General features: G+C 52.7%; 4 protein-coding genes across 8 annotated transcripts; 2 read left to right on the top strand and 2 right to left on the bottom strand.

The window, feature by feature from the left end:
* The first annotated feature begins 2,145 nt into the window (after window positions 1-2,145).
* Window positions 2,146-7,919, top strand: LOC117652771 (dynein assembly factor with WDR repeat domains 1). The gene is made up of 9 exons (XM_034397865.1): window positions 2,146-2,257; window positions 2,379-2,451; window positions 3,430-3,756; window positions 3,834-4,018; window positions 4,302-4,431; window positions 5,073-5,232; window positions 5,440-5,577; window positions 6,693-6,899; window positions 7,818-7,919. The coding sequence occupies exons 1-9, from the start codon at window positions 2,218-2,220 to the stop codon at window positions 7,917-7,919; spliced, it is 1,362 nt and encodes a 453-aa protein (XP_034253756.1). The 5' UTR covers window positions 2,146-2,217.
* Window positions 7,726-13,432, bottom strand: LOC117652152 (solute carrier family 2, facilitated glucose transporter member 8-like). 2 transcript variants are annotated; one of them, XM_034396845.1, is made up of 5 exons: window positions 12,843-13,432; window positions 10,508-10,806; window positions 9,602-10,228; window positions 8,943-9,188; window positions 7,726-8,330 (listed from the first exon to the last, which is right to left on the bottom strand). In XM_034396845.1, the coding sequence occupies exons 1-5, from the start codon at window positions 12,943-12,945 to the stop codon at window positions 8,055-8,057; spliced, it is 1,551 nt and encodes a 516-aa protein (XP_034252736.1). In that variant the 5' UTR covers window positions 12,946-13,432; the 3' UTR covers window positions 7,726-8,054. The 2 variants fall into 2 exon arrangements, with proteins under 2 accessions (XP_034252736.1, XP_034252735.1); XM_034396844.1 differs by lacking the exon at window positions 12,843-13,432 and adding an exon at window positions 11,291-11,856.
* Window positions 11,976-17,461, top strand: LOC117652151 (probable tRNA (guanine(26)-N(2))-dimethyltransferase). Of its 4 annotated transcripts, none has more exons than XM_034396842.1 (10): window positions 11,976-12,121; window positions 14,965-15,139; window positions 15,221-15,377; window positions 15,455-15,642; window positions 15,718-15,946; window positions 16,026-16,174; window positions 16,250-16,642; window positions 16,728-16,881; window positions 16,967-17,118; window positions 17,216-17,461. In XM_034396842.1, the coding sequence occupies exons 2-10, from the start codon at window positions 14,967-14,969 to the stop codon at window positions 17,343-17,345; spliced, it is 1,725 nt and encodes a 574-aa protein (XP_034252733.1). In that variant the 5' UTR covers window positions 11,976-12,121; window positions 14,965-14,966; the 3' UTR covers window positions 17,346-17,461. The 4 variants fall into 4 exon arrangements, with proteins under 4 accessions (XP_034252733.1, XP_034252732.1, XP_034252731.1 ...); XM_034396841.1 differs by lacking the exon at window positions 11,976-12,121 and adding an exon at window positions 14,442-14,577; XM_034396840.1 differs by lacking the exon at window positions 11,976-12,121 and adding an exon at window positions 14,511-14,740.
* On the bottom strand, window positions 17,454-23,960 carry LOC117652150 (cullin-associated NEDD8-dissociated protein 1). The gene is made up of 22 exons (XM_034396839.1): window positions 23,919-23,960; window positions 23,272-23,441; window positions 22,964-23,177; window positions 22,734-22,882; window positions 22,513-22,656; window positions 22,266-22,428; window positions 21,918-22,179; window positions 21,673-21,809; window positions 21,439-21,599; window positions 21,122-21,327; window positions 20,888-21,042; window positions 20,686-20,814; window positions 20,467-20,598; window positions 20,209-20,377; window positions 19,964-20,121; window positions 19,713-19,873; window positions 19,439-19,637; window positions 19,100-19,357; window positions 18,830-19,018; window positions 18,501-18,744; window positions 18,256-18,402; window positions 17,454-18,165 (listed from the first exon to the last, which is right to left on the bottom strand). The coding sequence occupies exons 1-22, from the start codon at window positions 23,958-23,960 to the stop codon at window positions 18,035-18,037; spliced, it is 3,720 nt and encodes a 1,239-aa protein (XP_034252730.1). The 3' UTR covers window positions 17,454-18,034.
* Window positions 23,961-23,975: the final 15 nt, after the last annotated feature.

Here is a 23,975-nt window from a genome sequence, read left to right as displayed (position 1 = left end):
GAGTCCGCGGCCTCGGCGTCGCTGTCGCGGCCTCGCGGTGATAAGTCTGTCGGCTCGCGGCCGCGCGTCGCGCCGGGGACTGGCTCAATGAGGCGCGGGCCGGCAGCGCTGTGGCGGCGGCACGGGTCCGGACGCGAGTCCGCGGCGTCCGCGGCCACGCCGATGCGGCGGTTGCCAGTGGCGGGCGTGCCCGAGGGCGTACTGAAGCCCGGCGGCAGCACAGGCCCCGGCCGCGGCCCCCCGCGCGCCTCCACCATGCGGAAGCCCTCTATGCACATGGCCGAAGGGTGGGCGTCGACGAGTCGCTTCGAGCACCAAGACACCAAGACGACGAGGCGGTGGCGGTTCCGGAGTGCAGCGCGATGCAGCAGTGGTCACACGCAGCGCTACGGGAAGACTGGTGCCGCCCGCGTGGCCCGCCCGGTTTTAAGGCGCGGAGGGGAGGGAGGGCCAAGGTAAGGCCCGGGGAGGGGAGGTGTCCAGAGAACCGCTGCACCGTCTCGAAGAAAAGGATACACCGTAAAGGGCGTGGTGCAACACACGGCCACTGTTGCGACACGCGGGGCAGGCAGGGCGCGACCCGGAACACATCGCTCGGCCAGTTCCAGTTCCATCTCTCTGGCGGTCAAAATCTTCAGAGTAGTATCCTTAGTGGGGCCTGGGAGCCAGCCACGTGGGTTTTAGTACGCAGCTTTGCGTTCCCTGTACTCAAAAACCAAGACGTCAGTGCCACCCCATTCATGCGGCGCACTTGGACATGTGGCCCCATGAGCGTCCTATCCCCCACGTGGTCGTTTGCTCGCCCCGGCGACGTGAACAAGTCCTTGACGGTTTGTACAGCAGACTGATTCCGAGAGTCGCTTTCGTCGCTCCGTCTCCCTCGCACTCATGGGGCGCCCCGTGTGGGTGCGAGAGAGACAGACTCTCGGCATCAGTCTGCAGCGCCGCCGCCCGCCACTCGGGTCGGGGCGACGCGTCGCGACGCGCAGGGGCAATGCCAGGGACCGTCCGCGACCAGGGCCACGGTCATGGAGAGGGGGCTACATTGGGGGGGCCACCAGACCGATCCCGAGAGTCGTTTTCGTCGCTCTGTCTCTCTCGCACTCAGGCGACGTCCCTTTTAGGCGCGAGAGAGACAGAGCGACGAAAACGACTCTCGAAATCAGTCTGCGGCGGCTAGCGGTGGTGCCTGGTGTCATCGCGCCGCGGAGAGCCAGGAGGCTGATTCCCAGTACTTCATTGGTCGCTGTCTCTCTCGCACCCTTGACGCCCTGTGAGTGCGAGAGAGACAGAGCAGGGCGCCCCACCGATTTGGACGTGCCCTGTGTCCGTGGAGACTTTGAATTTGCCGCGTCAAATCCCACAGCCACCACGTGCAGGCGCCATGCCGCCTCGACTCGCGTCAACGCAAACATGCAAACGTGACGACCGCGGCGCCGCGCCGCGTGCAGCGCAGCACCCCGTCGGCGAGCATGACTGCCGGGACGGACTGACGCCGGTAGAGGTGCCGCCACGCCACGCCCCTCCCCCACCCCACTGGAGTACGTGTGCGCGGTCGCGTAGTCGCGTCCGCCCCGAGTCGCTTCGCGCGTCGTACTCGTTTTTTCCTGCGGCCGGCACCCGGAGCGAGTGGAGGTGGAGAGAGCCGCCGTCTGCCCGATTGAGTCCACGTCCGCACGCTTCCAGAGCGTTTTTATTGCCCCGCGTCCGCCGCGCCGCCGTCGTGGAGGGGTGGCTGTGCCTTCGGGGGCAGGGACCAGCTTCGACCTCGACCTTGAGACGCCCCCGGTTCCTTTCCCTTTCAGGAGTGACTCAGAGCGCCGGTAGGCAGGCAACCCATCAGACACGTGCAGTCCGCCGCGCCGCCCCCTGCCGGGGATCTCCCGAAGCTCGGCGTGCGCGCGGCACCGCGGCGGCGCGTTGGCGGCGCGGCGGCGGCCTGCTTGAACGGCTTGAATCGAACGCGCCTCTGTCTCCTAGCAACGCGAGACCCGCTCGACACTGTATGTCTGGGACGATCGCTCGCGTCCAGGCGCTGTCGTCGACTTGCGATGTGACGCGTTTTATGGGCATGGTTCGCTCCGGCTCGGACGCACGCGTGCCCCGTGCTGCGCGTGCCTCGCGTGCTGCGGGTCGAGGCGTCCGGGGAGCGGCGCCGCTGCCGCCGCTGCAGCCCCTCAAGGCCGTGCTCATGACAGACGCCCTGGACGCGCTAGGATGAAGCTCAAGCGGTTCCTCTTGCGACATTTCCCTCCAGGTGAGGCGGACTTTGTCTCGCTCGAGTCGCGAGATTAGATTGCGGGTTTCGCGGTGTCGTCGCCGACGTGCGCTCCCCGTAAGTCGAGCAACGGGTCGCCTCATTGTTCTTTCTCTTCCAGGGCTCGGGCTGGAGTACGTCCAGGGGTCCGACACGAAAATGAAAATGATTGACCTTCTCGACCTAACCACAAGGTATTGGAACAATCATTAATTGATCACACGTCACCAGACCAAACGACTGGCTTGGCCACGTCGAGTCGACAAAAAGCACCCTAGGGCGGGGGTGGGACTAACCCTAACCTCAAATACTCTGCAAACGGCACACTGGAGGATGCCTGCATGCTCACTCCAACCTTGAGAGGCTCCACGAGCAGTGTGCTTGGATGCGCACTGTTACTGGGGGCTGCTCGACATGCACACTGTTCCTAAGTGCCCTGCAGCGCGGTCCCCGTCGTCAGTTACACTGCTCGGAATAGTTTTCATATGCCAAGCACGCGCTAAGATTTGAGAAAGAGTGCATGCCAAGCAAACTGCGCGGTGAAATGTAATATATACTCCATGCATTCGTGCACCTACGTGGACTGGCAATACCCCGCGCTGGTAGTTGCGGCTTCCGCCGTCGTGCATGTGCGCAGCCCTCTACCCGAGGTTTACGTGTATCTTATTCCACTACCTGACTCCAGTAGTGGAACAATATACAGCACATGGAAAAACAGAACGCTACGCCCCACTGCGGAAGAAACCACGAGCGTGGGGTATCGCCAGTCAGTCTAGAGCAAGCGCACAACCGCATGGATTTCCTCGTTCGAAGGGCAATCCATTGGTGGGGTCACACGTTCGGCTCTAGTCCCATTTGGCGACTCGAGCTCAAAACGCGTCCGAAATTTTGACCGCCTCACAGTGGGCCAGAAGACCAGTGGAGGTGGCCAAAACTCTAGACGCGTTTTGAGCTCCAGAGCCGCTAAATGGGACTCGAACCGAGCGTGTGACCCCTCCAATGGATTCCTCGTTCAGAGAGCAATCCATTGGTGGGGTCACACGTTCGGTTCGAGTCCCATTTAGTGACTGTGGAGCTGAAAACGCGACTGGAGTTTTGGCCGCCTCCACCGGTCTTCCGGTTCCGGCCCACTGTGCATGGCTGCCACTGCGCATGCTGCGCGTGCTGCGCAGGTCGGACGTGGAGGCGGTGGCGGCGCTGCTGGCGGCCAAGGAGCCCCTGCTGACGGAGGGCGTTCGGCCCGCGCTGGAGCGGTCGCTGCTCGCGCTGCAGCAGCGCCTGCGCGACTCGGCCAACCACCGCTACCTGCGGCACCGCACGCTGCGCGCCCACATCCTGCCCCTCACCAACGCCACCTTCGGGCGCACGGGGGAGCGCTGCTTGACGGGCAGCTACGACCGCACCTGCAAGCTGTGGGACGTGACCTCCGGCAAGGAGCTGCGCACCTTCGAGGGCCACAAGAACGTCGTCTTCTCCGTCGCCTTCAGCAACCACGACGAGTAGGTCTCCACCGGTCTTCTGGCCCGCTGTGTCTCTGTCGCCTAGAGTGACGCCGTGCCCCTGCCCCGTGCTGCAGGAAGCACGTTCTTACAGGGTCCTTCGACAAGAAGGCCCGCATCTGGGACGCCGAGACCGGCGACTGCGTGCAGACGCTCTGGGGCCACTCCGGGGAGGTGGTCTCCGCCAAGTTCGGCCCGGACAACCAGCTGGTGGCCACCGCCTCCATGGACAACACGGCCAGGATCTACAGCACCACGTCCGGTGAGGAGCGAAATCAGGTTCTGCGTTTCAAAGGGCCCACAGGCCGCCGCCAAAGTACCGCTTTGGCCGCCGCCTCCAAGCTATCAGTGTTGCCGCGGAAGTCGGCAAATATTCCCAGGGTTACCAATCTCAGCCTGCCTATAAACTAAAGCAATATCTGGGCTTTGTTCTCGAGCAGTTTCCGAAAAGACAGGCCGAGATTGGCCACCCTTTCCCCAAGTGTCGCTGAGTTTTTGGACTGCTGAGGTGCTCCGCCGCAAGCTAAACGAGACTTTGCTCGCAGGGCAGGAGCTCGGCACCCTCAAAGGCCACACGGGTGAGGTGGTGGTGCTGCACTTCGACAACGTGGGCACCACGCTGCTCACCGGCTCCTTCGACGGCACCCTCGCGCTGTGGGACACCCGGACGAACCAGTAAGACGCCACGCCAAGCGGCCTTCTGGCCCACTGCGCATCCGGCTGGCATCCCTATTCGTGCCCACATCAAATTTTTCATCGTGTGGGCCCTCCTGGACCATGGCTTGCTTATTTCTGCAACCTTTAGCGCCTGTGAGGTAGGCCAGCCACATAGCCCGCAACACACCGGTGAAGAGACGGTGGCCTACCTTGCCCCTGCCGCCTTCACAGGCGCGAGGTAGGCCACCGTCTGCACACCGGTGTGTTGCGGGACGGAATGGTGGCCTACCTCGCAGGCGCTAAAGGCCTCAAAAAAGCGGTTCGCTCAATACTGCACTGCCGGATGCGAATAGGATCTCAACGTTTGAGAGCCACCTGTCAGCCAGCAGTTCAGAGACCAGCACGTTCAGAAAACCGACGGAGGCGGCCAAAACTCTATACGCGTTTTTAAGTCCAGAGTCGCTAAATGGGACTCGAACCGAGCGAGTGACCCCACTAATATATTCCTCGTTCGGAGAGCAATCCATTGGTGGGTCACACGTTCGGTTCGAGCCCCATTCAGCGACTCTTGAGCTCAAAACGCGTCTAGAGTTACGGCCATCTCCACCTGTCCTCTGGAGTCCCCTGGCCCACTGTGCAGTGTATACGCCGTGCCGCAGGCGCGTCGGGGTGCTCGCGGGCCACGAGGAGGAGATCTCCCACTGCCAGTTCAACTTCGACTGCAGCCTGGTGGCGAGCTGCTCCTTCGACAGCACGGCCCGCGTCTGGGACCCGCGGCTCATGAAGAGCCTGGCCGTCATCGTCGGCCACGAGGAGGAGGTAGGCGACTTCGTCACGCATCGCCGAGGGATTCCGACAAGTCGCTTCGTCGCTCTGTCTCTCTCGCGCACCTACGGGTCACCCCATGAGTGCGACAGAGAGAGAGAGAGAGAGAGCGCGCCCGGAAGGACTTTTCAGAATCGGGCTACTGGTAGTTGAACCAGCAGCGCGCGTGTATTAATCCGACCGAACGCGTTCGCGGCGCAGCTCCAAGACGTCACGTTCGACTACACTGGCAAGAGGCTGGCGACCTGCAGCACGGACTGCACGGCCAGGGTGTGGAGCGTGGCCGGGGACTGCAGGATGGTGGCCTTCATGCAGGGGCACCGCGGCGAAGTCTGCAAAGTGAGTCAACGCCGAGCGCTGCAGCTCTAACGAGTACGGCACCTAATTGACCCTTTTAGTCATCACCGAGTGAAGAACAAAAGTAATTTAAAAAAGCCAGGAACCAGCAGGAAGTCCCCTAGTCCGCCTAGTCTCAGGGTGCACAAATCATGCCTCCACCCACGCCTCGGCAGCGCCAAAGGTGCCAATCGCGGTGCCAATGGTGCCCAGAATCTGTTGACCTTGGCTTGGTGGCCCAGACACTAGGCACCTGTGCATTCTCTGAGGGCCAGATGCAGGATGATTTCTGCACTCTGAGACTAGGCGACAAAGGTGCCCAAAAACTGGGCGATATTTGGCGCTCTAAAAAGCTAGCGGTTAGTTGGCGAAGCAAAGTACAGGGTCAGAAAATTATTCCGTCTTCGGCCAATTGTGGAGATCTAAACACCCGTTGGACAAGGATTGCATAATCGGATTTTCATATATTTGGTAGTCGAAGGATGACTCAATAAAGTCAAGATTGAGGCCCATAGGGTGTACTTTTCTTCCCGAACTTACCCCTTTGCTGCCAACAGTAGCCCCTTTCAGTCGTCGCCAAGTGAAGAACAAAAGTAATCAAAAAGCCACGAACCGCCCAGAATCTGGGCGACATTTGGTGCCCTAAAAGGTGGGGTAGGCGCACTGAAAAACCAAATGTGGTCTGGACCACACCAACTGATGCGGTCAAAATGGCACCCATTTGACCACACCAGTGGTGTGGTCTAGACCACGTTTCAGTGCGGCAACGGCGCCCGGTTTCATGGCATGCCATGGATGCCAGAGAGGCAAAGTGACGTAGAGACCCTCCCGTCAGATATGCGCAAGCCAGCGCTTGGTAGCCCCGTGGAGTCAAAGGCACCCTGAGTCAGGCTAGCGGGCGACCGCCGTATACCTGCTGTGCCGCAAGATGTTGACGTGCGTAGCCTTGCGCGGGGCGAATTCGGGCTTCCCGCTCCGCATGGGACTACCAGTCGTCTGTGATTGGCTGAGAGGGCCCCCCCTCTGCGCGTCTCTGACGGGAGGGTCTCTAGAGTGACGAACCGATGCGCGGAATCAGTCCTCTGCTCTCACGGCGCACCTTGAACCCGCTGCTGCAGGTGTGCTTCAGCCCGGGCGGGTCGCAGCTGCTGACGGCGTCCCAGGACCGCACGGCGCGCCTCTGGACCGTGGAGACGAGCACGTGCGTGCAGGTGCTGGAGGGCCACGAGGACGACCTGTTCTTCTGCGCCTTCAGCTACAACGGCGACGTGCTGCTCACGGCCAGCAAGGACAACACGTGCCGCGTGTGGCGCCGCGACGACCACGCCGGCGACCTGGGCCGCCTGGCGGCGCCGGCGGGGCCGTCGACGCCGTCGTCGGGGCGCGGCGCCGCGCTGTCGGCCGCCCTGTCCGGCGGCCTGACGGACGACGACGACGAGGACTAGCGTCGCGGCGCGTCTGGGCGTCGACGCCGCGCCGTGTGCAACGCGATGGCCAAGTGCTTCCCGCGAGCCGCGGTACACAAATCCTCCCGGGGGCTGAAGTGGATGTAGCGGCCGAAGTGCTGCAGTGTGCACGCCGTCGTGCAGAATCCGCCGCGGCCGAGAACCGCAGGCTGAATCCGCCCAGGGCTTTCGTCGCTCTGTCCCTTTCGCTCCCGTTGTTGTCCCGTAGCGGTGCGAGGGAGACAGAGCGACGGAGCAGCGTTCGGAATCGGCCTACAGTGGAGCGCGGAGCGGCAATTCCGAGAGACGCCAAGTGGGTCATGCGCATGGCAATCCTGCGCCTCAGCCACGAACCTGTAGTGTACCGGCAGTAGGTTGGGCTGCCCGCCCGGCTTGGGGCAGACTCCCTGTGTGGCCGCGGGGCAGGCAACCCACCCTTGCTGCTGCACCTTGACAGTGCGCCAACAGAAATGGCCATATCATTGTTATTGTTTATCAATTTTAAAGAATATTACGATCACGCGTGTGAGAATAATGATTTGTTGTGACACTATCTAATCGTTGGGGCTTTGGATTTACGTCAGCCCACTGCAACAACGTAAGGCCTTCCAAATCCACAGCCAGCCCTGAAAGCGCGGCACTCTAGGAACCTTCTTTATCGTCCCGGAGTGATAAGCCGGCAAGGAAATGAATGTGTACAACGCTGTCTGATTCGCAGTCATGTAATCAAATAAGAAATATACATTATTTACAACGCAACTAAAGCGCTCAGTCTTGTAGTTAAAGTGCATTCGCTAGACAGTTTTCCTCAATGGCCCGAGGTGTGGGTCTGAGTACCCGCACAAAGGACTAGGACTAGTACACTTCTCAACTAGAACTCACGTCACTGAAACAAAATGATTACGATAAAAAATGGTCAGTCAGGCAGCCGACGCACGGCTTTGTCTGAATTCCTCGTCACCAACGTCATTTCGCGTTCACAACTTTGGCACTTGTCACTTTATCACATTTGAAGGTTGCGCGTCGTCGCCGTCGTCATGACGGCCACGTCGGTGCAGACCGGCGCTTCCGCCGCGAGTCCAGGAGGTCCTGGATCTCCGGGAAGGACTTCCCCTTGGTCTCCTTGAGCAGCGCGGTGGCCACGACCACCGCCAGCAGGCAGTCCGCGGTGAAGAACCAGAAGGCCACGTCCTTGCCCCACGCGTCCCACACCACCTGGTACAGCTTGGACACGAGGAAGGTGAGGGCGTTGAAGGACACCAGGATGGCGGGCAGCGCCACCCCCTTGACGCGGGTGCTAAACAGCTCCACCTGTTGGTCGAAGGTTCAAATCTCAGCCTGGGGGCAAGTCGGGGATGAAAAGTACCGGGGGGGGGGGGCCTTATAGGGCTACACTGCTAATCCAAGTGTGGACCAAGTCCACGCTAGGTAGCGTGGACCACGGTGGTCCACGCTAGGAAACGTGGACCACGGATGGTCCACACTTGGAAGTGTGATTGGCCTATGAGAAGTTCAACGCTGTGAAGCGTGGACTACAGCTCGGTCCACGTTTCCTAGCGTGGACCACGGCTTGGTCCACGCTTCCTAGCGTGGACCATTCGTGGTCCACGTTTCCTAGCGTGGACCATTCGTGGTCCACGTTTCCTAGCGTGGACCATTCGTGGTCCACTTTTCCTAGCGTGGACCACCGTGGTCCACGCTATCTAGCGTGGACTTGGTCCACACTTGGATTAGCAGTATAACATCTTGTCTTTGAGCCATCCCTCGAGTAACTTTTTCTACCAATAAGGGTGTCCCCAATTTACTGGACATTTTCCCCTGCCTCCTCTGCAGGTGTGTTTGGTACACACCCAAAGTAAACCCAGCCCGTGTGTTGTCTGGGGAAATTCCCCAGAGAGCCGAGACTCGGCGCGCACACTGTACCTGCAGAGTGTTGGGCACGCAGCCCAGCCCGATGGGGTAGGAGACGCCGTACAGCACCAGGGCGGCTGGCGGCACCCACACCCACTCCGGCACGGACATGTCCAGGGTGGTGCGCTCGTCCAGCGTGTAGTACACGGCGGAGGCCAGCAGCGAGGCGAACTGCAGCGCCGAGAAGGCGATGAGCAGCGGCCGCCTGCCCGCGCGGTCCATCAGCACCGCGCCCACGCCCGTCGACAGCGTGCTCACCTGCGGGAACAAGGACGCGAGTTCGAATACCGGCCTGCTCGAATCGTTTCCACGAGGTTGTCGTGTGATACGACGGGGCACAGTGGGCCAGAAGACCGGCGGAGGCGGCCAAAACTCCGGACGCGTTTTGAGCTACAGAGTCGCTAAGTGAGACTCGAACCAAACGTGTGACCCCACCAATGGATTGCTCTCTGAATGAGGAATCCATTGGTGGGGTCACACGTTCGGTTCGAGTCCTGTTCAGGGACTCTGGAGCTCAAAACGCGTCAAGAGTTTTGGCCGCCTCCACCGATCCTCTGGCCCACTGTGCGGGGGGAAGGGCTCGAGAATCCCCGAAGGGCCGCGTTGCCTGCGGGCGCGGGAAATTCCTCGGACCGACTGTCAACACGGCCTCGGAGGAGCGCGCAACTCACCACGCCGAAGAAGATGACGACCTCGTTGGCGCCGAGCACGAAGCCGTTGGGCAGGGTGACGGCCGAGTAGGCCGTCATGGGGTCCGAGCCGCTGAGCGCCTGCAGGCTGGTGAGGGTGATGACCAAGGCGAAGGCGGCGCGGTCGGGCCCGGGCACCACCAGCAGCTCCCGGAAGGAGGCCAACAGCCCCCCGGAGGAGGCCGACGACGGCGAGGAGCGCGCCGCCGCGTCCGAGGCCTCCATGATGCCGGCCTCGATGCGGTCGGCCTCGGCGCACACCCGCAGCGGGCAGCTGCCGGCGTCGCGGAGGTACCGCAGCGCGTGCTCCGCCTCGAGGCGCCGGCCCTGCACCAGCAGCCAGTACGGCGACTCCGGCGCCCAGCAGAAGCACAGCACGAACAGGGCGGGCACGCCCAGCAGCGACACGGCGAACGCGCGGTACGTCACGTAGGGCCCCACGCTGTACGACACCACCGTGCCCAGCGTCAGCAGCATGGCCACCATGGCGCTGTTGGCGCCGCGGAGCCCGTCGTCGGACACCTCGCCCGCGTACATGGCCGTCACCACCATGGCCACGGACGACGCCAGCCCCTGCAGCAGCCGCGCCGCGTACAGGAACTCGGGGCCCTGCGGAGACGGTCGAGTCAGAAGGGGCAAGGGCGCGCAAACTACACGTTTGCAAGCATGTGACGTTATTTCTGTACCTCGTAAACGGCTAGAGATACCCCCATCTTGTACCCCCATCTTGGGTAAATCGGTAAATTCAATTCAAGATGGGGGCCGGTATAATTTTTCCATCGCCGAGATACAGAGATAACGTTAGTTGCAGAAGTGTGCTGTTTGCGCGCTCTCCCAGGGATGCGGATTTTCCCGCCAAAACAACGACTCGGGGAAGTCCCCTCTCACCTGCGCGGCCAGGACGAGGAGCCACGACGCGACGAACATGGGCGCGCACGAGAGCAGCACGGGCCTCCTGCCCCAGCGGTCCGCGGCCCAGCCGGCCGGCAGGGAGCCCAGGACGATGCCCAGGTCCATGAGGGACACCACCCAGGACGCCTCGTCCGTGGACAGCGGCCGCGGCGGCCCCAGCCCCCCGCCGCGCTCCAGCCCCACGCCGGGCCACCGCCAGTGCTTGCTGCTCATGCGGTCCAGGATGGGAGATGGCCAACCCAGGCAGGACCCCACGGCCACGCACGCCAGCCCCGCTGCCAACAAGACGACAGAAACAAACGTCAAGCATGCAGGAAAGGCCAATTATCGACGAACACTCAGCTCTGTCCTGTTTAGCGGTCGGCTGCCGACTTCCGAATTGAGATACCCCCATGACAAACGGTGCCCTAAAATAGGGAAAACCTGTCAGCTCGGCGAAGACAGCCCAGGGAGAACAGCAAGGCAAGACGAGGTCCAGATGAAGTCAAACTGAGTCAAAGTCATTATTTGGACGTGAAAATGCCATCCCCAGGCCCCGTTATGACCTCACTTTGGCCTGCTTGTTCTCTTCGGAAATCTTGTAAATCCCAAGACTGTCAGTCAACCCAACCAACCGCCGCTGTCGCGACATCCAATCGTCGCTGATTGATCCTGGCGACCCCGCGGTGCCCCATGGCCCCTGTCTGCCCATGAGTCCCCACTGGGGCCACTGAGAGCCATGTGCTGGCGGCTGCCGGGCCCCGACCCCTCCCCCCTCACCTGCCAAGTTCACCAGTACTTGTCTCCGTATCGCGCGGGGCGTGCGGGGACCGCGCGGAGCGCAGGGCGGCCGTTGACCCGATCCGCGGGGGGCGACTCCGACTCTAGGCTTGCCGGCAGCGGCCACGCCGCCCGGCCCGCGCGCGTGCCCGTCGGGCAAGTCGGGCCCGTCCCGGCGGAAGGTCTCGTAGTTCCTCATGGTGACTGTTCGACGCGTTCAACGTCCACCTCGACGATCTCACGCCCGGGCGCGCCGGCCGTGCTCCGGACTCGGGACGTGCTGGACCTGGTGGACGTGCTCGTGCGGACGCGGACACGCCGGGGACGCGTCTCGTCACGTGTAGCCCGGTGTAGCCGCACCACGTGGAGAGGCAGAGCGCTACGCGCTACGCGCCGGCGGCACCGAAGCGCCACGCCGCACTCGCACTGTACTCGTGCCAGCCCTGCCGGCTGCCGGCGAAGGTACTGAAGCCCTTTCCCGCTTCCCGGCGTCGTCGGCGTATGGCGGCGTTGCGGCGCGTTGCCGCCAGTTGGGCTGCTGCCTCACACTCACTCAGTCGCCTGATTCGGAAGGTTAGTCTCGTCGCTCTGTCTCTCTCGCACCGCCACGGGACGCCCCATGAGTGCGAGAGAGACAGAGCGACGAAACGATCCTCGGAATCGGGCGGCGGACACAACGCACTCCCAAACACACACAGTCACTTCACCAGCACACCGCGCATCACCACGCAGGCCGGCCGGCTTCCGACCGCCCGACACCGAGTCCCTCCCCTCCGGTAGCCTCGACCTCGACGCATTCCTATTCCTCTGGACCGCAGGAAGTCAGATAAGTTAAGTCTGATAACACGCCGGTCAGGACAGGGCGGCATCACTTCGCGGAACGACAGTGCACGCCATTCGAAATACTATAACCTAACCTAACCTAACCCACGACAGTGCACGCCATTCGAAATACTATAAAATGCTTGACTCTAAATTGGACGGCTTGTTTCGTAAAGCATTCCCAATTCAGCAGGCTCCCGGGGGGGGGGCTAGTTTCTGCCCAGGGGGAAAAGGGGTAGGGCTGAATGGAGGCAATCCACACGCCACACTCCAAACCGCGTGAAGGCAGGCAAAAAGTGCGAAATGACCCAATGATGGCAAACCCTTGGTATGCGCCTAACTAAATGAGTCAGGAATTTTCCTTGCATGTGCGCAGAAAACGAAGAGCCCTGAGTTCTCGCGGTTTATGGCATCTACCGCCTTGGATAGCATTGCAGGTAGCCCTCGACCGCGAGGACCCAGGGCTCTTCGTTTTCTGGTCAGAGTATAGCACGCCCTAATCATGTAGGTCAGGTTTGTACGGGTTTGTACTGTCGAGTGTTGGTGGTTCGTGGTTCCGGCGCCGCCAGCCAGGGCGACCCCAGGACGCCTGTCACGACGCCTGTCAGGACGACCGCCCAGACGACCGCCCAGACGACCGCCAGGGCGCTGAGGCCGTTGCTCCACTGTTGCTACGCCCGCGACGCCGCGACGACGCGCACCCCGGCCCCACGCCGCGCGCCTGACCTACCTGACAGGGTGGACAAGATCTGCCTGGTGGCGGCGCGCGCCGAGACGCGCTCCTCCTGCATGTCGGGGGGCAGGACGCAGTCGGTGCTCCTGGAGAGGCTCATGGTGGACGAGCGGGGCTGGGGAAGCCCTCTACTGCTGCCTCGCGGTCCTCATGGTGTCGGCGTCAGGGCTCTTGCAGTGCACCGCGGCGCGGCACTCTAGGCGGGCTGCTCCGCCAGGACGAAAACGTGGGCCTCCCGTCGACGCGACCGCCACACCGACTGTGAGACGCGCCCGACGCGCCGCGCCTCGCCGCGACTGGGTCTGGGTCTTCGCGCGCCGCGCCTCACCGCCGTTCAAGGCCAGCGAGCCAACGAGCCAACGAGCCAACGAGCACCGGACTGCCGGCCGCGCAGTCGCCAGCTGGACAAAGATAGACGTTGTGCCGGCAAGGAGAAGGAACCCCCGCTACGCCGCGCGGTCCGCCAAGTCCTCCAGGACGCTTGACCCAGGCAGGCTGCCAGGCCAGTGGAGGCGGTCTAGGCAGACGGGCCAAAGGCAGGCAGGCCGTCGCGGCGCTCAGCTGTCAGCTGGCTCGCAACTGGCGGGACGCGACGCCGGCCGGGACGCCGGCACCGGCGGCCGGCGGCCTCCGCGGCGCCGACAAGCCGAAAGCCGGGTAAGCCGCGCGCCTGAGGGCCGTAAGCCGCCAAGCCAGCGGCTGAAGTGGCCTTCAAGAGGTGGTCGCGGATTCGCGGCTGCGGCTGTCCGGGGACCGGATCGAGCCGTCGGGTTCCCTCGATTCGGTTCGCCAGCAGACTGATTCCGAGAGTCGTTTCCGTCGCTCTGTCTCTCTCGCACCTCTACAGAACGCTCCATGAAAGCGAAAGAGAAAGAGCGACGAAACAGACTCTTGGCTTCAGTCTGCAGGCTTGCATTGCGGCTTATCTGCGCCCACTGCACCCCGCCCCACCCCGCCCCACCCCGCCCCACCTCGCCCCGCCCGGCGACGGGCTTTATCTCGCTCGGACTAATAGGCAAAAGGCAAGGGCTGGCCAAAATGCTGCTTGACAGGCAAAGGGCAAAGCGTATAGGGTCATTCATTCATTCATTCATTCATTCATTCATTTATTCATTCATTCATTCATTCATTCATTCATTCATTCATTCATTCATTCATTCATTCATTCATTCATTCATTCATTCATTCATTCATTCATTCATTCATTCATTCATTCATTCATTCATTCATTCATTCATTCATTCATTCATTCATTCATTCATCCGTTCATTCACAGACGACCCAGGGGGTGCAAAAAAGTTTCAATGATGAAAATAAGGCCTCAAAATGAGCGAGTTTGGGCTAAATTTGGTTTATTTACCATTGACTACCATTTAACATTGACTACTTTTTGACCTGATTTTGACTATTTGTTCTTCTTGGGGAGAGCTGGAAGGCGTGATCTTTAAATGCTGTCCAGCAGTCCACAAGAGGAAAAGGCAGCAAAGTATGCGTGTTAAGGCATCCACCACACCAATGATCGAAGCACGTTGATTTCCCTGCACTGTAAGCGACGATGACAAAGACCCAATGAGCGACCTCGTTTGAATTTGGCTGGTTTTGGCGGCCTCTGACTGGAACTTGTCTGCGCATCGATTATTCGCAGTTCATGTGTTGCGCTCCAGTCAATTTTTCATACCACCATAACAAAACATAACCAAACCTTATCCACGTCGTACGCAGCGACAAGAAAGTTAGTCATTTTTCTAAAATAAATGGTTATTTCTTTGAAAACTTTCTATCACGACTTGGTGAAGGTGTAGATTTCATGTCACTTCTTCGAAGTACGTCATTAGTCTCACGGTTTAGTGGGAAATTCCCCTTGACTTCTGCCCGGTGCACTTTTTCTGCTACGGGTGAGCTTTATTTATTTTCTCAAGTCACGATTTTGCTGGATCAAATGTCTCAAGTAAACGCCGCCTAAGTTGTAAATTTGAAAATTTTTCCTGCCTATATCGTGTTTAAATAGGTCCGGTCGTTAATTTGTGCAAAATTAGAATGTGGTTATGTTTTCCTCTGACAGCTGCATGCAATATCTAGCAGGATCTAATTAACTGGATTCTGCCTCCTCTTTTTACAGGCATGGAAACAAGTGCGGGTGCTGATACCGATCCCACAAATAACAAGTCAATTGCAGCGGAGGATGTGATCCCTTTGTCGGATGGAACAATCAAGGAAGGGAAAGCAACAATTCTCAAAGAAACATCAAAACATGTATTTTATAATCCTGTTCAAGAATTTAACAGGGATCTGAGGTGTGGAATTTAATGCATTCTTATGAGATTACCCTTCTGTTGTTACCAAACTGTCACAGAGTCAATCTCTTTGAATTTCAGTATCTTAGTCCTATCAGTCCATGCTGAAGATCACTTTAAGCAGAAACAAGACAAAAAATTGAAAGAGAAGAAAAGGAACTCAGCCTCCAAAGAGAATAATGAATCAGAAGCGACTGCTGAACCCATTCCGGATTTAGAGCCAGGCAAAAGTTATGAGGTTTGCGTTATGAATAATTTCATGTTTTTCTTATTCTTCTTCAATCTTTTCTCTTCCACTAACATGATTTTCTACAGGATGGAATGATCATTCTTGAGGCGCTTGCTGCTACTGGTTTGCGAAGTATTCGGTACGCTAAAGAGGTTCCAGGAATCAAGCAAATAGTTGCAAATGATCTTTCTCCCTCTGCAGTGGAAAGTCTCAAGGCTAACATTGCCTATAATAAAGTGGAGCATTTGGTATCTGCGAGTCACAATGATGCATCGTAAGCAATTGAGACAAATGTTACAAGTTCATGTTTGTAATTTGAAATATTCCAATATTTAAATTTTTGTTCTAGGATGGTGATGTACCTAAATAGACCTCCAGCACCAAGGTTTGATGTTGTTGACTTGGATCCATATGGATGTCCTTCACATTTCCTCGATGGGGCAGTGCAGTCAGTCGCCAGTGGTGGTTTGTTGATGGTGACGTGCACAGACATGGCTGTTTTAGCTGGTAATTCCCCAGAAACCTGCTATTCTAAATATGGTGCAATTTCATTAAGAAACCGGTGCTGCTATGAAATGGTTTGTATTATAAAAAAATTTAAATGTTCATTGATAGTTTTCTTTCTGGATTAGAAAGATTATTTTTTCTGCGGAACAGGCGCTTCGGATTGCCCTTCAATGTATTGAGTCACATGCCAACCGGTATGGTCGGTACATAACTCCTCTTCTATCTGTTAGTGCTGACTTTTACATTCGAACTTTCGTCCGAATAGATAGCAGCCCATCTGTTTGCAAAAGGAGTATAAAGTTAGTACAATGAACATGAATGATGTTACGAATATAGTTGGGTGTGCAAGGGATTAATACATAAACATTTTACAGCAAGTTGTCATTGGTTTATCAATGTGTGGGCTGTGAAACTTTGACACTTCAACCAATGGGTGAATTCAAAAGCATTAGCGAAAAAAATCCAAATCAGATGAAAACATTGTTGCCACATGTTCCTTCAGTATCTGAAACCTGTCCTCATTGCGATATGAGGTATCACCTGGGTGGACCAATCTGGAATGCCCCCATCCATGATAAATCATTTGTATCAAGACTGCTGGATGTTGTCACAGCTGAAGATGCTGCAGAGAAGTTTGGCACATGTAAACGCATTGAAGGGATGCTATCTGTTGTTGAGGAAGAGCTTGAAGACATCCCTTTGTATTACAAATTGGACCGTTTGTCATCACTCATGGGAATATCTACAATGCCAGTTTTGACATTCAGGTATAATTTTCTTATCCACTGGATTCTGTCAACCATTTTTGTCTTAATAATAAAATACCCTTGTTAATTTTCCTGATTCTTTTAGCTCGGCAATATTGAATGCTGGGTACAGATTGTCTCAGTCTCACTGTAAACCATCATCCTTTAAGACAGATGCCCCTCAGAAGTTTGTGTGGGATGTTTTACGTGCATGGGAAAAAGAAAACCCTGCAAGTGAAAAAAGATTAAAAGAAGGAACTGTAAGTCTGCTAAATACTGAACTTTTTTAAAAGTAGAATCAAGTAGGCTGTTTTAATAATAATATCATCTTATCTTCAATATCAGGTTAGTGCCAAGCTTTTGAGTAAGGCTATAACTCATACAGTTGACTTCAAAATGCATCCCGAAGCAAATCCTGACTCAAGACAGAGAGGAAAATGCAGATACCAAATAAACCCTCTGAAATTCTGGGGACCTGGCATTCGCTCAATTGCCAAGTAAGAGCCATTTGTATTGACTTTACTCTCTTTATCCTAAATTATCAGTGAGTCATTTTTGCAATAATGATCTTTTTCCTTTCCTTTGTTGTCTTAGCCTGCAGGATGGATCAATTCAAGAAAAGCAAAGACGCAATCAGGGCAAAAATGCAATGAAGAGAAAACGCACTCATACCACTGGTGACGCTGAAGATGAATCTAAGAAGCTGGAAGAGAGTAATGTTTGAAGAATAAGATGAAATGTATTTTATTTGCCGTGACTAATGTAATTACTAAATATTTACTTGAAATAACATATGGTCGGTTGGGCAAGAAAAATGAATAAATAGAGCCAATTATCAAATGGATTAATTTATTTCCAGATACTGAGTTTGATACTGAGTTTGACAAACAATTTTAACAGTAAAGGTTAGGCTGAGATAGTTGCATTTGTTTGTAATCAGTTAGGATTTTCTTTCAATCTGACTTTATCTTACAAAAAGAGGAAAAAAACAACCATGGAAAAAAAAGTTAACATGTTTCTATAAATTATGAAAAAAACATGACATTTAAAATCTATAATCACATAGAATACCTAAAATGATCAGAAACATTCCAACGGGAAGAAAAACACCTTCTTTTGAGAACCTGGGAAAGGTGATAATTCTATCCAAGAATACTTCCATATCATCAAAGTTAAAGATAATAGTACAGTCTGAAGCCAAATGAACATAGATCACACAGTCAACTTACAAGAGTAATAAATTCAATCTTACAACACAAGGTGATGGAAAAATTGAATCAGAAGGTATAAAAGTCTACATACATTCATTGGCCATCACCTTGCAGTCACTCTACAGAAAGTGGAGCTATCATAGCAAGAGTTTTGGTTGTTTACTGACAAATTATCATTAAATCACAATGAAGCACAACAGTATTAACTCAGATCCATTTGATTTGAGTCCTGACTTGAAACAGAACTATCCTTCTGAATAGTTTCAAATACATTTTGAAGCTCTGGAGTACTTTTGATAAGAGTAACAAACTCTGTAAGGTTGGGGTTTTTGTCTGAAACAACATACAAATAAATTTAGTGCACATTTGTGAACAGTTCAACTCCATTTGAAATTTGCTTCAGTAGACTTCATCTTGACTTACCTGCATCTTGAATAGTAAGGAGAGCAGCAACAGCCCTCAAGGCTGACCGCTTCAGTTCATCCTGTTTCTCAAACTCCTGCTTCACTGAGTTAGGGTTCACTTTCATTGTACAAGTGTTTCTCAGTGGCTCAACTAGTCTCTCCAATCCTTGTAACAAAAAAAGAAAAGAAAAAAGTAAGTAAAATTTTAAGCTAAATTATTAACTTGGACATGGACATCTGACAATGCATTTGCCAAGTACTCACTCTGCAGAACAGCTGTGGGGCAGAGCTGGGCAAGTCGGGCTACCATGAGGTAGGTGAGCATTTTAATATCATAGTGATCCTTGAGACCGTGCTCTAGGTGGTTCAAGAATTCAAACACATCCAGCCTCTCCAGGCAAGCATCCAACAAAGTGTACATGCATTCAAAGGCAGCCTTGCGAATGTCCAAACCATCATCCACGCGATGTTTGAATGGGCCCATTTCCACTTCACGGATGAGCTCTTTCTGTTGTTGTAACAGGGGGTAATGTATTAGACAAATTACCTGGGATTTCTTTTAATGACCAGTACTTCTAAAGTGCAAAACTTACTCTAACTTGAGTCTCACTGTAAAGATGAGGAAGAACTGTATCCAACAGATCCCTCACAAGGGACGGTTTGTTGTGAGCTGCCGAATTGAAAGCTACAAGTGCCACTCGCCGCACGTTGAGGTCTGGATCTTGAAGGGTGCTCAGGAATTGTCCAATGCACTGCCGAAGCAAAGGATCGATAGCCTGCGGCTAAATGAGAAGAAAAAGAGAACCAGTTTAGAAAAGGTGATACTTTCAACTACAATAGCAATACAGTAAGCTGTTAACTACCTGGTCGGAAATAGTGAATTTGACGGCTGTCACAACAGTTGTTCTCATGAGAGCAGATGGAGAATTTAATGACTCTTGAAGCCGCCTTAATAGGTTTTCTGGGTCAATGAGAGTAAGTTTGCCTAAACATTCTGCAACAACATTCCTTGTGCCTTCCTCAGCGCACTCACAGTGCCTGAACAGCTGTTGCCAAATAGCAGGTACAAACGGTTGCAGTTGTTGTACTCCAGCATATGAACTTGACTGGCAGGAAATGACCTGAAATAATAATAAAATGTCAAAAATTCACCAAACTTCACTCAATTATTTTAACTTTTTAATGCACTGTCAAAAACTTACTTCTTTTAGAGAATGAAGCAAGAGATACTGTCTCTTTGGTTGGGCATCAATTTCTTGCAACACAAATGGCAGGAATTGCTGAAGATTGCCCAATGCTACACTTCCAAGAGCATAACTGGCAGCAGACTTCACCTCCTCAGAGGGAGATGAAAAGGAATTCAGAATCACTTGTTTCAAATGTGGAATGTCAGAGAGGTCACTGAAAAAGATTCACACCATTTAGAAAAGCACATTGTGGCTTGAGTAATGACAAGTGTTAACTGCAATGACTCACATGTGACGACCAATCTCTCCAATGACAAGAAGAGCAAAAATGTGCTGAGAGTCAGATCGCTGACTGTTGACATCAGCTAAGAACTGTTCAACAACCACTATGGCCTCTGGTTTCCAAGTCACTGTAAGTGCAGCGACACATTTGGCAAGGGAATGGAAAGCCTGTAACATTGACCAAAGTTGAGACATTAGAAAAAGAACAATATTACAGTAGTTTGTTTTATTTCTAATAAGGACTGAGCAGTCTATTACCTGCTTGTGCAAAGTTGGGGTAGCAGCAACTGTGGGGCTAACTACTGCCACAGAGATAGGAGCCATCAATAACTGCAGGAGATCCCTGTAACCAAGTCCCGGCAGGTTGGCTGCGACGAGAGCTTGGAAGAACTCCAACATGGAAGACAGTGCAGCACCTAGAACGCAAGGGACAAGATGAGACATCAAGAACATTCCCACACGTAAGACAATGTCTAAAAAGTGTGCTGCATCAAAGATGGTACCTTGAAGAAGTGGTGACTTGGCCAGGTTCAGTGTCTCTGGCAAAATAGTATTGGCAACAAATGATAACGCCTGAGGCTGAAGTCGGGCAATAGATGTCAAAAGAAGTAGAGTCAACTGGGCAATATGCAAATCGGCCTCGCTGAGAAGAGGAGGCAATTCAACTATCACCTGAAATCAGAAAAACGAGTTTCAGAAAAAAAAACCTTACTAACTCAATTTAGATAAATTCAGATTAATTGGGTTTACAGTCAACTTACAGCATTTAACAGAGTGATGTTCAGTGCTGAGCCATAGTTTTTGACAAATGTGTCAAGCAATGTTAATGTGGCGAGTTTCAAAGCTCTCTGATTTTTACGTAAGAAAGAACCAAGGACGGGAACTGCATCCAGCTGCAAGAAACAAAACAATGAGAGTTAGAAACAAACAGCAAGGATGCCTACTACACCCAACAATCACAAAATGACTACACTACTTACAATGATAGGGGAAAGATCAATATGCAAAGGGGAAGCAGCCACCTTGGTGAGGGCCTTTACAGTTGTAAGTCTTGTAATTTCATTGCGCAGACGATCCAGGAAAATTGGCAGACAAGTGGGCAGCTCAGCCTAAAATTCAGAAGAAGACCATCAATAAAACCATATTGAAACGTTAGCACAATCTACACAATGATCAATTTACCTGTAAGTGATCTCCTAGGTTGCAAATTATTTGCCCCATGCAAGAAATTGCTCGTTCTTTGACTTCTTGATCAATGTCAGCAGCCTTGAGGCGGACCACAGTACACTGATACAGATCAATCACAAAAGGAGAGAAGTCAAAGTTGCTTCTGGGCTCTGGAAGAAATAAGTATGCATTAGTATTTCATAAAACGCCATGAGAGCACCAAATTTTAAAACAAAGACGCCACCATACCTAGAGGACGAATGACCTTCACCAACTGCTGAAGGACCAACAGGGCTTCTCCAGTAATTTTATAAAAGGAATCACCAACTGCAGTTATGATAGGAGGAACAAGGACGTTCATGAAGCTATGGAAAGTCTCCGGTGAATGTGTTGTAAGTAAGCAGTTCATGAAAGCCAAGGTATCAATTTTCATGTTGCTACTGGAGTTCTTGTCTCTGTCAAAGCAATAAAGTACATTACTTTCAAGCAAGAATGGTTAGGTTAACACATTAACATGAACAAAACCATGACAAAAAACTTAAAGAGGCTTCATTTGTAAGACTCACCCTAAAGAATACTGGATGCCAGGAAGAAGAGCAGAGATGTGGTTGGACAGAGCACCTGGTAAAACCACAGTCAACTCCTTCAGCAGAGCAAAACAATCTTGACGGGTCTTGATGCTCTTCTCTTTCATTTGAGATTGTACCGCTTTGACAATGGAAGGCACCTGTACGAAAAAACTCAGTATTAAAACACTTGATGATTGAATCATACATTCTCTCTAATAATCAGTGCCTTACCTGAGCTTGCAACAGATAGAGTGGGCCTTCTTCTTGCTCCATGCTGTCAGGATCCATGCTCACTGCAGAAGGTCTAGTCTGCTTAAGAAGAGCCACATAGGCATGGAAAATATCACTCTTGACATTTTCTTCCCGTTCTGTAGACATAGATGCAAAATATTAGTGGAAAAATGTGTCATTAAAAAGTGCCAGTGCCACGGTTTGGTAAGGAAAATTAAGAGACTACTATTGCCTTGCACACAAACCTTTGAAGCGGGCAATCAGAGCTGGGCTGACAGTCTTATAAAACTCTGCAAGCATTTCGTGCCGAGTTGCTATGACGGCTTCCAAACATTTTGCAGCAGACCGCCGCACTTTCCAGCTCATGTCATCATCATCAGAGTATTCGTCATTATCGTCATCATCGTCCTCCTCTGTTTCCATCGCATCATCATCCATCATTCCATTGTCATCATCATAATTATAATTGGGGTCATAGGTTATATACTTCAAACATAAGTCCACAATCTAAAAATACAAGAAAAACAATTAATTTTCGTAAAAAGATGCAAAATTAACACCAGAATGATGATTGTGATATGATCATCACTCACCAGATGAATATGGGGAGTGATTTCCTTAGGACAACGATGCACAAATGCTTCACAAGCTTGCAGGCAATACTCTCTCAACTCATCATCTTCCTCCTGGCTGTACTTCACCAATAAGTTCATCACACGTTCAATGTGTTCACCAAAGCGATGGCCAGCTTGGCGGCTGCAGATTTAAAACAAACAAACATAAGAATGATGATGTGAATGGATCAATAAATGTATTCAACACAAAAGAATGTGTACTCACCAAAGAGAAGCTATGCATTGGATGTAAGTTCGAGTTGTAGATGTTGATGAATTCTTCGATAGTTGCTCAAGAAGAAAATCAATCAATGTAGTGTAAAGAATCTGATTACACGACATGACCAGATGACTCAAAGCCACAATAGTTCTGAAAATGCAAATTTTGGTCACAATTGTTTTCTTTAGAATGAAAGACACTAATGTTAGAAAAGCTGCACTACTCACCGCTTGCGTACAGCCTGCCTGGGAGAGGACAGTTGTGGCAGGAGTGCATGAAGAATTTGTTGATGAAACGGAATAAGTAAAGAACCAAATCTGGATAGAAGATCAGCTAAGATATCCAAGGCCTCAAGCTGCACTGACACATCCCCTTGCTGTAAAAGTACAAAATAAGATAAATACAAAACAAGTAAAGTTTATACTGAAAGATGATATCCTGCTGCCAAGCACCTCACCTTCTCAATGGCATTGCTGAGTTTGCCAGTAATGCGACGACAGACATTAGATGCAAGAGAACTAGACGTGAGGGGGAGTTCACTTATCACCGTTTTCAATCCAATACTAGAGATATCTCTTAGCTGCTCTTTTTCAGAGATCATGTTGGAACACAGGTTGTCCACAATGGTCTCCACTTGATACTCCTTCACTTTGTTGACTAAGGGACCCAAGCTAAAAGAAACACACAAAAACAAAAATGCCTTATGATGAACAATCGATAAGAGACCACACAATAAAGCTGAAGAAAGAAAAGAAGACAACTTACCACTTAACAGCTAAGTTTTGAACTTCCCCATTTTTATCTTCAAGCAAACGAAGCAGCATCTTGACAACCCTCCGTTCAGAATCATCATCAAGTTTGATGCTATCCTTCTGGAGTTCTGACATTAAATCATTTGTAGCCATAAACCGAAAGTCTTTATCAGTGGATGTCATCTGAAAGAAGAGAAGGGGTTGATGAATTGAGAAGAATATTGGGTACCGTGGAATAAACATAATCATTTGACACACAAATTTCGTTCAGTCACAGAAGTGATGAAGCAATGATTGCCCGATAGTTAGCAAAGAACATTATTTGTTAATAATTGGTAAATTGGTATAACTTGTATAGAGACACAAACTAGAGCTAACAGGCTAAAAGCACATATTGGACGGGACAAATATGTCAGCAATAATTAGGAAAACAAGCCTATAACCTCACCTAACAACAAAGGCATAAGGCACAAGTTTGTAATAGTGACGTCGAACTAAAATTAACACATGAGAGAACATTGTTCTCATTAATTAAGGGACAGAGGCACGCAGCAAATAATTTGTTCTTGTTTCTATCGCGTTTAATTACATGAACAAAACAAAGCTAGCGACGATGACATAGAACATCAATGGCCTGTAATGATGGAACATCATACTTACTTTCTCCAGGAGATTCGCTATCTGATACGAAACACTCGACATTTTGGAGAATAGAAG

The sequence above is a fragment of the Thrips palmi genome, unplaced genomic scaffold (assembly GCF_012932325.1).
Source record: "Thrips palmi isolate BJ-2018 unplaced genomic scaffold, TpBJ-2018v1 HiC_scaffold_7, whole genome shotgun sequence".
Classification (NCBI taxonomy): Eukaryota; Metazoa; Arthropoda; class Insecta; order Thysanoptera; family Thripidae; genus Thrips; species Thrips palmi.
This window is presented reverse-complemented; position numbering and strand designations above follow the sequence as displayed.